At 46.3% G+C, this 12,889-nt stretch overlaps 1 protein-coding gene across 1 annotated transcript; it reads right to left on the bottom strand.

The window, feature by feature from the left end:
* Positions 1–237: 237 nt before the first annotated feature.
* On the bottom strand, positions 238–11,724 carry LOC142908980 (hydroxylysine kinase-like). Its single transcript, XM_076059666.1, has 5 exons — positions 11,401–11,724; positions 8,514–8,656; positions 2,595–2,775; positions 1,135–1,594; positions 238–1,001 (listed from the first exon to the last, which is right to left on the bottom strand). Exons 1-5 carry the CDS (start codon positions 11,492–11,494, stop codon positions 827–829), a joined length of 1,053 nt encoding a protein of 350 aa, XP_075915781.1. The 5' UTR covers positions 11,495–11,724; the 3' UTR covers positions 238–826.
* Positions 11,725–12,889: the final 1,165 nt, after the last annotated feature.

Here is a 12,889-nt window from a genome sequence, read left to right as displayed (position 1 = left end):
TTAATCATGGAGGGACCCCTCTCTGTGGACTCCACAAATCTCCCACCTTCCTAAGTGCAAGTGATCGTCCAACCTTCAAACTTGCACCCATCAATGAGAACGCATCAACCCGGTACTCGGATCCCTCCACTGTGCTCTCAATCTAATTCCGACTCAACCGCAAGATGGAGGATCTTGAAGACGCCTTCAATGTCTTCAAGATCTTCCATGGGCTCTCAACGCTCCTACCTCTCCCCCCCCCCCCCCCCTCTAATCGCCTATATTATCTGCACACCGGCAACTAAGATCTCCCATCTTACTACCCCCTGTTCAAGTCCAGCCCAAAATCTTTCCTCGTCCTTCTTGTCTACAATCGTCTCAAGTCTCCGAAATGTTTCAAAGAAGAAAATGAATAAATACTTTCCTGTTTTTGGGCGATTCCCAGCGATGCGGATTTAGACGGTCTCTCAATGCGCTTGGATCGTATTGACGATGAAGCCAATGCCGTCGCATTCCAGTTACTCAACGGATCCACCGGACGCGCGCGCCATCGCCCGAGACTGGAAAACCCGAGGTGGCACTTGTGGCCTCCTCAACCTGAAGCCACGAAAAACCTCTCCTATGCATTAAGTGCCTGGCATGAGCAATTCACATTTTTCAGATTCCGTATTCAAAGATCGCACGTGTCCAAAACCAACGGCGCCACGTTCAAGTTGAAACCGGTTCCTTGCGAAGCATCGGGAGGTACCGGTGGGGCGAGTGGGAGGACGTGTCTCACGGTGGGCCCCCCCCCACCCCAAACTCCCCCTTCTCTCTCCTTGCCGTCTGCTCGATCTCCACCACGGTTCTAGTTTCTGTACCATGCCGCAACATCGGACCACAGCCTCTGCATGTCCTCCAGGCCCCTGGTCCAGAGCTCGCGTAGCTTCACCCAGCCGGTGCGCGCCGTTATCAGCAGGTAGTCGGCGTTCTGCGGGTATCGCAGGATCGTGTAGCGGGCCATGACCAGCGACTGGCAGAACCTGCGGGGAAAAGTAGACCATGTTGTTGTTGCCGTTGCTGTCGTGACGGTTAATATCGTTTGTTATTCAAGAGGGTTTTTGCTGCCGACTTGTTGATCAGCTGGGATTTTAGTGTCCCCACCTCCGCTCTCACCTGCACGCCACCAGGAAGTAAACGGCCCTCCTCTCGTCCTCGGTGAGGGCCTGCACGCTCTCGTAGCCGGCCAGGACGTGACCCCCGGCCTCCATCGCCTCTCCGCTCTCCACCATCATGTACATGATGGCCATGGCCAGGTCGTACACGTGGTAGCCGAACATCATCGAGTTGAGGTCCACAACGCCGGAGACGCGGTGCCGCGGAGCTCCCTCCGCCGACTTGGGCCCCTGCTGCTGCTGCTGCTGCTCGCTTCCCGTGGTCACCTCCTGCACCAGGATGTTGTCGTCATTGAAGTCACCATGGATTATGCCTGCAGCGAGGGGGAACGTCGAATTTGATTTCGTCCGTTGTCTTTTATTGTTGACCGTCCTCCCCTCGTCGCCGTCGTCATCGTTCGTGCCCGTGCCGTTTTTATTCCGGCCGCACGATTGGTGTTGCGCAAGCCGCGTGTGCGGGTCTAAGAACGGCCCCCGCAGAGTCTCAGTGAATAACCGACTTCTTCTCCTGCCTTCAAAGGCACATAATTACAATAACCCACCAGCGTCGTACAACCCTGTACAGGGGCGAGATATGGAGCGGTGTGTAGTGGTATGCACACCGCATCACGAGCCCTTGATTCCCGGCCATGGAGAACATCACTGATATCTGAACCAGTCCTGGGATTCTACCTACCTCCTCACCGACCAGCATGGTGAAGGAGGCAAAACAACCCCCATGACCCTACACAGCCTGGGAATGCCTTCGTCCAGATAGTGCATTGACAAAGGGCTGTACATTATTATTATGAGTATATGTGTAACAAAAACTGTTGAACACAATTTAGCATCCATTGAAAAATGATTTGGTAGAAATTACAATTATGATTTATATACAGTAGCGTCTGAATGTAATAACCCTGTCATTTGATTCACCTGTGATCAGTGTCTGTGCGAGTGTCCCCCATTACATGCATGCCTTGTAATGCATCTGTGTATGCTGGGTAAAAGTAATCACATAAAGCACATTGCAAAGAAAATGCTTGCCACAAATGAATCACAATACCTTGCTGATCTCGTCAAACAGCATAAACCATCACGCGAATTCGGGTGATCCTCGCAGCGGCTTTTGGCTAACCATCGAACAAACAAAGACGGTCACCGCATCGCGCGCTTTCAGATGCACTTCTGCGGCCGTCTGAAAAGCTCTTCTTTCCGATATTAGGAAGGCACTGGAGCTATGCACTTTTAAACCTAGATTGAACACTAATTTATTTTTGAACTGATTTTTTGTGTTTAGTTTGTTGTCCTTCCCCCGCACCTCCGATTAGCACGGTTGGCTACGTACGGTGCAAAAGAAGTTCAACGTACACACGTACGCGGCACCCGTCGTGGCTTCAAGGCCTCGTCGGTGGCCTGAAGCGCCCCTCGCCCCCTGAGGCATGGAGCTACGTCCCGGGTGAAGCTGCGAGGCGAGCGTACATCTGGTTAACTTGTGCAGGTTGGGTTGGATCTCCTCGCGGAACTTGGCGATGACCTCCCTGACCAGACCCTGGTTGGGGTCGCCGTCCAGAGTGAAGAGGTAGGACTCGAGCAGGTGGGTGTTTGACAGGTTCCAGATGAAATCGTCTCGTTGCAGGGAGTGCAGGAACGGGTGCTCAAACTATGCAGATGTTTAAAAACGAAGGCGGTAAGATGACAAAAAATGCAATACGAGATTAACATCGCATTGGCCAGTTGAGTACACATGTAAGTTAAAGGCAGCAAAACGTCAAGCTAGCAAAGGATAGTCTTCGTTTCAGAAAAGATGTTCTCCTTGACTTATTATTTTCTCTTCGGTTTTTTTCGGTAAAGTCACGTAGGTAAAACTATAAAATAAAAGAATAAATGAAAAAACAACTACATTTTTTTTCATTCTATCATTTTATAGTTGTACCTACGTGACTTTACCGAAAAAACCAAAGAGTATGAATCCTTGCAGTCACGAAAGCTAAAAATCTAGACTTATTATGCAGCTGAGGGTGGGGCTGCCCAAGTCCTGCGTGCGGCTGGCAAATGTTTGATTGGTATTTGTGAATAACAGGACACTTGAATGGATCTGAGAAGTAGTTTTGTGAGATCACCTTCTGTGGGCCATTCTCTAACCAGAGGTGATGCACAGAATGAGATGTGTTTTTCCATCTCATGACATGGCACCAATTAGCACAACTCATACAGCTCTTATCAAGGCACTGCCGTATTCAGTGTTGGTCATGTAGGGTGTTTGACCATACTTCGCCAAACTGGTCAGTGTAGGTTGGTGAAGGATAGAGGACAAGGGGGGGTGGGGGGGGGGGCAGGACTGGTTCAGATATCACTTGCCACGAATGTTAGCCGTGGCAGGAAATAAAACTCAGGTGGCCGGGTTCGTAGCGCAGTGTGCGCACAACTGCGCCACCGCTCCACCCCGACGCTTGGAATAAAATTTGGGGGGGGGGGGGGAAACAACAAAAATACGCTGTTCATAATAAAGGTTTTTGGGTTAGATCGCGTTTATTTATAAATGTGTCGTAACCCTCCACCACCCGACACGGCCAATCAGCAAAACAAAGTGTCACGTTGACAAAACGACAAATAATTCACTACTTTAGCCCACCGGTGTGTTGAAGAGTGAATCCACATTTACAGTTTGAGTACGACGTTTCGCTGGTAAATACATCCAGCATCATCGGGCAATTCGCCAGAATGGTAAAGCCCTCGCTTGCTCCCGGTTTTATATAGAGCAGCAGGGTGACGTCATCACTTAACTCATATCAGGTGCAGTGATTAGAGGCGGAGGGGAGGGGGTATTGTAATTATATAATCGATTAGTAATCAGTCATTGGTTATGATTAGTAATGAGTTGTAGATTAGTAATTCTTTAAATCAAAATGTAATGTGTATTATTTAATAATACGCTTCCAGGCCGCACTAAGCCTGTAGCTGTCAGAGCGATTAAAGTTATTCTTGTTCCTCTCAATTTCAATGGATTCTCTAATTAGTCTTTGCCAGTAATAATTAGTTTTACACACCACTGCAACATTGTCAAAATCAATTGAGTGTCTTTGTTGACAAGCATGTTCTGCCACTGCCGACAGTTGTGTTTGAGATAATTTAATATTTCTCTGATGTTCTTTTAGTCTTACGCTGATGTTACGTCCCGTCTGCCCAATGTAGCAGCTGCCACATAAACAATCCGATATACACCTTCTGTTAATAGTTAGGTAATGCGTCTTTAGTGCAAGATACTAGTTTTTGAATTTTGTGTACTGTACCAAATCTTACTGTAATGTTTTGCTTTTGCAAAACACGGGCTAATTTGTCAGTTACTCCTGAGATATATGGAATTTTTATTGTTTTAACAATCTGGTCGCTTTCGGCAGTATTGCTTTGCGATCGTGATTTGGCATTCAGTGCTCTGTTAATTTGAGCATTTTTGTAGCCATTCTGTCGTAGTGCGTCTTTAACGTATTTAATCTCTCTCACTAGACTCTCACCATCTGATACTGTTTTAGCCCGATGTATGAGCATCTTGATAAGAGAGGATTTCTGAGCTGGATGATGATGTGATTCTGCATTCAGATAGGCATCAGTGTGCATTTGATTTCTGAATGATTAGCTTGTGACTGGTCACAGAAATAGCTATGTTAAAAGTTAAAGCATACACACCCGCAGAGGCACCCATTGTTAAAGGGATTAGCATAGAATTTAGCATTGAAATAGCTAAGTTAAGGCATACACATCTTGACAATGGAATTAGCATAGAATTTAGCATTGAGATAGCTGAGTGATTAGCTTGTACCTGCTGCAGAAATAGAGCTTGTACCTGCTGCAGAAATAGCTACGTTAAAGTCAGAGCATACACATTCACCGAGGCCCTTAGTACAAATCAAACAGGAGAATTTAGCATTGAAATAACTAGGCAAATCCAGCATTGAAGCAACTGAGTGATTAGCTAGTGACTGGTCACAGAAATGACTACACATCTGAGCTATTCACAGTACTATATAGTGAACCAATAAAAACTAAAATATAAATTACCTTCATGTTGTCAATAAACTCTATATTCTCCAATCAGCTAAGCTACCAACAATAAGTCGTTATATATCACAATGCTATATGGCGAAAAAATGGATGGATTCTTACCCTCAAATTTCAGCACCACGGATAGCTACGGGCCCCGTTCAGACGGACGAGTTCGTCCATGGTCGGAACAGAGGAGGGGGAGAGAGACAGCTGCGAGGCCCTAGTATGCTCCATATTGTAAAACTATACCATTAACCGTGGTGTGAGAGGTATTAAGAGGCAATGCTGGCGAAAGAGCTGCGGTCCGAAGGTCATCGTAAAAATACAATTAATTAAGAACAGAAATGATTTAAAACATCTTTCCAGTGGTTACTAAGCCTGAATCCATCTTCTCGGTTGAAATTGTCTCTGTGCTTGTATATGTGAATGGCCTCATGAACGAATCTCTCATGGTAGCCGGTTGGTTTGCAAAGAACCTCCGTCTTGGAGAAGTCAATGTCATGTGAGCCCACTGAATTATAACAGTGATCTGCCAAGGCAGAGGAGTTCGTCCTACCGTGTTTCAAGTCTGCTTTGTGTTCGCGGATGCGGTCCGAGATATGTCTTTTGGTTTCTCCAATGTAGCTACTACCACAGAGGCACTTTAGTTTGTAAACACCCGGGTACTGTATGTCTGGAACAGCATCTTTTACAGATGGAACTAAATCACGGATTTTATGTACTGTGTTGAATCGGACCTGGATCTTGTGTTTGTTCAGGATTTTGGAGATCTTTTAAGTGACCCCTGCAATGTAGGGTAAGGTGATGGTTTTGAGTGGCTCCACAAGAGGATCCTTCTTCATGACTGGAGTGATGGCTTTGCGGATTGTGTAGTCGGAGTAGCCATTAGCCCTGAGAGCCTGGTGTACGTGCTTGAGTTCACTGGTAATGTGTTCCTGGTCGGAAATGCATTGGGCTCTATGGTATAGAGTCTTGATGAGGGAGTTCTTCTGGGATGGATGGTGGTGGGAATCCGGTTTCAAGTAAGCATCTGTATGGGTAGCTTTCCTGTAGACAGAGTGGCTCATTGAACCATCATGTCTTCTTTTAATTAAGACATCCAAAAAGGGTAGTTTGCCATCTTTTTCGACCTCCATGGTAAATCTGATGGCTGGGTGTATGGAATTGATGTGGTCGCGGAATTGGTCTAGAGCAGGCTGGCTATGTGGCCAGATGACAAAGGTGTCATCAACGTACCTCTTCCATAAGGTCAGGCGTAGAGTGGCAGTCTGGATGGCGTCAGTTTCAAATTTTTCCATGAATACGTTGGCTACAACCGGAGATAGGGGGGAGCCCATTGGGGTGCCCTCAGTTTGTTTGTAGAAAGTTCCATTCCAGGTGAAGTGTTGGTTAAGCAATGTCTCACCAGGGGGGGTACATCAGTATGCAGTCCTTGATGAACCAGGTCTTCAATGATAGCGATGGTGTCAGGTACCGGGACTTTGGTGAACAAGGACACCACATCAAAACTGACAAGCAGGTCGTTTGGGGACAGGGAAATGCCTTTGATTGTCGATACCAGGTGAGTAGAATTTAGTACCGCAGAGGTGGTTTTTCCAGTGAAAGGTCGCAGTATATCAGCAAGAAAACGTGCCAGTTTGTAGGTGGGGGAGCTGATAGTAGAGACGATGGGACGAAGGGGTGTATCTTCTTTGTGTATCTTTGGAAGGCCATATAATCTTGGTGGTCTGGCAGCAGAGGGCTTCAACGAGAACTGTTTGATCTCATCAATTAATGCTGTTGAATCAGAGATTATTTTGTTCGTTTTGGTGACCAGGCTGTTGGTGGGATCTCTTTTTATTTTTGTGTAGCTGCCATCGTTGAGTAGTTCTTGAATTTTGTTGTTATATTCTGTTTTGTCCATGATGACAGTGGCATTGCCTTTGTCATCATGCTAAATTCTATGCTAATTCCATTGTCAAGATGTGTATGCCTTAACTTAGCTATTTCAATGCTAAATTCTATGCTAATCCCTTTAACAATGGGTGCCTCTGCGGGTGTGTATGCTTTAACTTTTAACATAGCTATTTCTGTGACCAGTCACAAGCTAATCATTCAGCCATTTCAATGCTAAATTTTATGCTAATTCCTTTGTCAAGGCGCTTTGTTCCTCTCACACAGCTTAAAGGCCGTATCTGAACGTGGCTCTTTCACTCCAGCGCTGTCCTACCAGACAGTCTTGCCCCCTTCACCTGACGAAGGCCGCTTGTGTTGTGGCCGAAACGTCGTGAGAATGTTATTGTGTTATTTTATTTTATAAATTTATTATTTTATTATCATTCTACGTGACTTTACCGAAAGAACCAAAGAAGATAACCAATGACTGATTACTAATCGATTATATAATTACAATACCCCCCCCTCCGCCTCTAATCACTGAACCTGATATGAGTTAAGTGATGACGTCACCCTGCTGCTCTATATAAAACCGGGAGCAAGCGAGGGCTTTACCATTCTGGCGAATTGCCCGATGATGCTGGATGTAATTACCAGTGAAACGTCGTACTCAAACTGTAAATGTGGATTCACTCTTCAACACACCGGTGGGCTAAAGTAGTGAATTATTTGTCTTTTTGTCAACGTGACACTTTTTTTGCTGATTGGCCGTGTCGGGTGGTGGAGGGTTACGACACATTTATAAATAAACGCGATCTAACCCAAAAACCTTTATTATGAATTATATTGGTCGCGAAAGCCTACATGTTAAACCAAAAATACGCTGCTTGAAAACCAGCCATTCGATCACTTGGAAGGACTCTCACGTTGCTAATTATGAACAGCTGCGTACGTTCCGAGCGAGTGGGCTCGTTACGTCACATTACACTTGCTTACCGAGAGAAAAGGCTCGCCGAGACTCAAGAGTTTTTTTTTAAGATTGTCGCAGTAAGGGGTTGGGGAAACTATCGCTCCGCATTTCCCAATGAAGTAATTTGCGAGTTATTTCTTTTTTGGCTTTTTACTTTGGCGAATATTCTCATATTCTTGTTTCTTTCGGTAAAGTCACGTAGAAGGGAAACAATAAAATAATAAAAATATAAAACAATAGAATTTTCACGACGTTTCGACTGCAACACAAGCAATCATCATCAGGTGTGAAAACCACAGCAATAATTGTTTTTTTCAAATTTCCTTGTTGTTGTTTTCACACTTGATGACGATTGCTTGTGTTGCAGTCGAAACGTCGTGATAATTTTATTGTTTTATATTTTTTATTATTTTATTGTTTCCCCCTCTACGTGGTGACTTTACCGAAAGCAACAAGAATATGAATCCCTGCAGTCTCACGTCACCTGTCAAGAGGCGCTCGTGCGCTCGTACCTGCTGCAGGGCTTGGTGGATGCTCGCTGCCAGCTTGCCCACCTGGTAGTACAGGCTGCCATCCGCCAGCACCCTGGACAGCGGCACGCCGGGCAGGTACGTGAGCAGCCGCACGTTGAACTCCTTCTCTCCTTCGCCGCAGTCTGAGAATTCACAGCAGGAGTCGCCACCGAGGTCAAGAGGTCACCACGGTTAGTGAAATCTCACCGTCGCTTCCTTTTGCTGGAACATAAAAAGCTGTTCGGAAGCTGATATCGGAACCTCCAAGGTCTGGCCAAAGTGTCAACTCACCACTTTGCGCCCTGTGTTCATTACCCACGTGCTATACTACACAGGGTCTCTGATGAATTGCTCATTCCGAGCAATTCCGAAATTCGCATTCCTATATGGCCTTGTTGTCTAAACCGCTGTAGCTAAATAAAGCATTTGAGAGGAATAATACCTCGCCACACCCATGCGTAAGGCATCCGCCAAAGTTGCAACGTGGCACGCAACCCTCACGCCTTAGTGGACGCTGGCCGGAACCGGGGGCAATTCGCCCAGGTTCGAGCCAGAATGGATACGTCAGCACACGAGTCTAGCTGAATTCCCTGGGTTCAGCTTGAGCAAATTACTTAGGAGCAGGGCGAATGGGGGCCCCATCTGCATCAGGAGGCGACTTTTGTCGCTCGTTCCATCACGTAAATATAAGGGTCAGCGGCATTCCGTGATCTTCGTATTCTAAACACGGCATTGTGCGGCGATGTCAGCTCACGCAATGAACCCCGAGCCTGGGTTTAAAGGAGCGCTGCTAGCCCAGGCATTATAATCAGAATATGTACTTTTACTGGAGTAATCCGATGAGCTATGAAGCACTTTGCTTTACAAATGTTTAGCAGCCCAGTGTTGTCCCAACTACAGTCCGTGGGCCAAGCCCGAACCACCAAAATTAATTCATTCTGGTCTACAGGACAACTATCCCGCCACGCCTTACAATAACTAATTAAGTACATGTCTCAGTCAGCAATACTCACTTGAAATTACACACGACAACCGTCGCCCCCGCGCCCTCCCCCCAACTGAAAAGTTTGACAAGACCCTCCCGATACTCAGTGAGGCTCTGCTGTGAAAACAAGTGTAACGATGATGATTACAATAATAATATTAATTGAAGTGATGCGATGCAGGAGGTCAGAGTGGGTGTGGGGGAGAGATAAGCTCTGTATCGACATGTTTGCATTTCTCTAAATCTCTCCTCTTGCGGATAGATCTTTCTCCTATCTCTTACATATAAATATCATATTTCTGATTAAATCTCTCTCTGAATGAGTTAAATGATGACATCACCCTGCTGCTCTATTTAAGACCAGGAGCAAGTGAGCGCTTCACCATTCTGGCGAATTGCCCAATGATGCTGGATGTAATTACCAGCGAAACGTCGTACTCAAATATTGTAAATGTTGTGGATTCACTCTTCCTCACACCGGTGGGCTAAAGTAGTGAACTATTTTGTCTGTTGTCAACGTGACACATTTTTTACTGTTTGGCTGTGTCGGGTGGTGGAGGGTTATGACACATTTATAAATAACGCGATCTCACCCAAAAACCTTCATCATGAATAAATCTCTCTCATATCTCTACAATATATCGCTTGTGACATATCTTTCCCGTCTATGCTTGTTCATGTAATACATGGTTTTGGTTTGACGTGTTCCCCTTGTCAGCCAATCCGGAACTCGATGCAAAGAGTTTGACGTTTGCTTCTCAGGGTCTCGTGGGAAGATAAGCAGAAACAAAAATTACGATTTAGGTTTTGTAAGTATGTTGAAATTCTTTCGCACCATACGTACGTAGCCAACCGTGCTCATCGGAGGTGTGGGGAGGTGGAACACACTGTGCAGTTGGTGAATGGCGGCGTCGGTGAACTGTACACACATTATATCTACCAACCTGCAGGTCAGTAGATGAGAAAACAGCAAGTGTGCTTCTGATCTCTCACCACAGATGTTATCGTCTCGTCCATGTGGCTTTGCTGTGAGCAGTCATTCCAGTTTCATCCCACACACCAAACATTGTTTTTTTTTTATATATATATATGAAGAATTTACAAAATATCACAATGTGGACCTTGGGCCAGTACCAACAAGCAGTGCGTTACATCCACCAACCTCACAAAAACTAAAAAGTATGATCCTTTTACATCACTTATCGTCAGTGGAGTGAGACCCAGTATTATACCACCGCCTCATGCTCGGATATTGATCGTTGTCTTTGCAAGTATAAACCAATGCTGTGTTCGTATGATTACTATCAGCCTATGACTAAATCACCTGGAATGTGCCCTATCATAAGATCTGAAAGCTAAGCAGGTTGAGCCTGGATTAGGGCTTCTATGGGTGACAATCGTGCATTAAACAGGCATCACAGGCTGCTGCGTGGTGCTATGTTGTGGGGGCCAGAGTTCAGTTGCAGCAAAATCAATTGTACTGCACTGTACATCTATTAAACTTGATTTGTCACTTTCGTGACTGCAGGAATGACTCTTTTGTTTTTTCGGTAAAGTCACGTAGAAATAAGAAATAATAATAATAAAATTACATAATAGTATACGATGTTTCGATTGCAATGCAAGCAATCATCATCAGGCATAGAAGAGCAAAATTTAAGAGAGGAAACACAGAACCGCAGATATATATACAGACACCTAAGTAGAAGGGAGTTCACACAGAGACACAAAGAGAGACACAACGTACGGAGCACAGAGAGATAGGGTCTCTGTGCCGAGGCCTTAGCATGTAGGGGGAGACAAAGGGAGATGGAGACGCACATCAAGTAGAACAAGATTTAGTATTATGTACATCTCTTCCCCAATGCCTCTGCTCCCGGGACCCACGCGGGCGCAGCTCACCGATGTTCTCGAGCGACATGATCTTCCCGCTGACGTTGTCCACCACCTCCTGCATGGGGAAGCCCCTCTCCCGCAGGAAACTCATCATGGCCATCTACACCTCGAGCATCTGCGGCCGCTGGCTGTCCCGCGTGTTGGTGACCTTGAGCACGAACTGGCGACCGTCGCGCGCCAGCACGCGGTAGTTCTGGTCGATGTAGCTCGCCAGCGGGCTCACCCCCGCCACGCTCACCCCGTAGAGGCGCTCCACCAGCTCCGCCGCGCGGGACTCGCTGAGGCACGGCTTCTCGTGCTCGCGGCCATCGTCCTGCGGCGCGGCTTGCATCGTCTTCAACGGACAAAACGAGGGCAATCGAAAAGCTTTTGGGTTTTGCGAGTGCACGTTGGCGTCCGGTCCATCCGTGCAGCGCGAGGCGCCTCCGATGAGCACGGTTGGCTACGTACGGTGCGAAACAAGCTCAGCGTACACACGAGGCTACACCCTGGAGGTGCTACGCTTCACGGACAGCCCACGGTAGTTGTCGCATTTACAGAGTTGTGCCGACACACGTGGCATACTACTTATCTAAATTACATCTCCGAGATATTTAGCATCCGACTGCGAAGCAGACAGTGCGCAATATTTACAGTTCATACACCCACAGTATTAACCGGGGTGGTCGTGGGGCTCGTACCACAAACATCTGCGCAACGCGCTACCGCTCGGCCATGAAGTCAATCGATCGATCAGCGATCAATAAACACGTCTCTTTGCTCGCATCACATTTAATAGCAACACATTTCACCGAACAGAAAAGCACCACTTAAACATGTCAGATATAAGATTCGTAATAACAGAGAATTCTCCTTGTGTATTTCAGTGGAAATACAGCCAGTGCCTGATAAAGTAGCATTACTGTAACTGGAATTTTAACAAGAACCGTGGGTTTATGCAGCATTGGGGAGCTGCAGCTATGGCCCACCGAGTAAACACCTTGTCCCGTAAGCACGAAATCACGTGTTCAAATTCCACTGGATGTGTAATTGTGTGAATAATAATCAGGGCTTAATCTGTCACTGAATATTTTCCGGGTCGCTGGTGCGGAGTGGAGTGGGCAGCACAGCCCCGGTAGCCACGGCGATAGCGAAAGGTACACAATGGACGTGGTGTGCCGGATGTCAGCATATTTTTCAGAGTCGCTGACACAGGGCAGCCCTGGCCGAAATTATCTCCATACATATGTAAAATGCAAAGTTGTGATTATGTGTGTCTGTTCAAAATGTTTAGCGTACTTCCCGACATGCAACAAACTTGAAATTTGCCATGTGGGTAATTTCCAGACTGTACACCACGCAAAAATTATTAAAATACACTTTTGTGTTTTTACGGGGGGGAGGAGGGGGGGGGGAGCTCAATAATGAATTTTTTTTTGCACGGCAAGTGAGCTGTGACGTCAAATCTGTCACGTGACCCACGCATGTGGAAGCGTAACGCATTAGTGTAGTTGTT

This window comes from Petromyzon marinus, unplaced genomic scaffold (genome assembly GCF_048934315.1).
Source record: "Petromyzon marinus isolate PM22_M1 ecotype Great Lakes invasive population unplaced genomic scaffold, UKy_Petmar_22M1.pri1.0 PM_G_Scaffold_11, whole genome shotgun sequence".
In the NCBI taxonomy this organism is placed as follows: domain Eukaryota; kingdom Metazoa; phylum Chordata; class Hyperoartia; order Petromyzontiformes; family Petromyzontidae; genus Petromyzon; species Petromyzon marinus.
Note: the sequence above shows the minus strand (reverse complement) of the source record. Positions and strands in the feature narration are given on the sequence as shown.

Coding starts and splice junctions, on each gene's coding strand:
- LOC142908980 (XM_076059666.1), bottom strand. CDS start 11,494: ATGGCCATGATGAGTTTCCTGCGGGAGAGGGGCTTCCCCATGCAGGAG. Junction 2,776..8,513: donor TCCACCAAGCCCTGCAGCAG/GTACGAGCGCAC, acceptor ACATCTGCATAG/TTTGAGCACCCGTTCCTGCA. Junction 1,002..1,134: donor TACTTCCTGGTGGCGTGCAG/GTGAGAGCGGAG, acceptor TTTTCCCCGCAG/GTTCTGCCAGTCGCTGGTCA.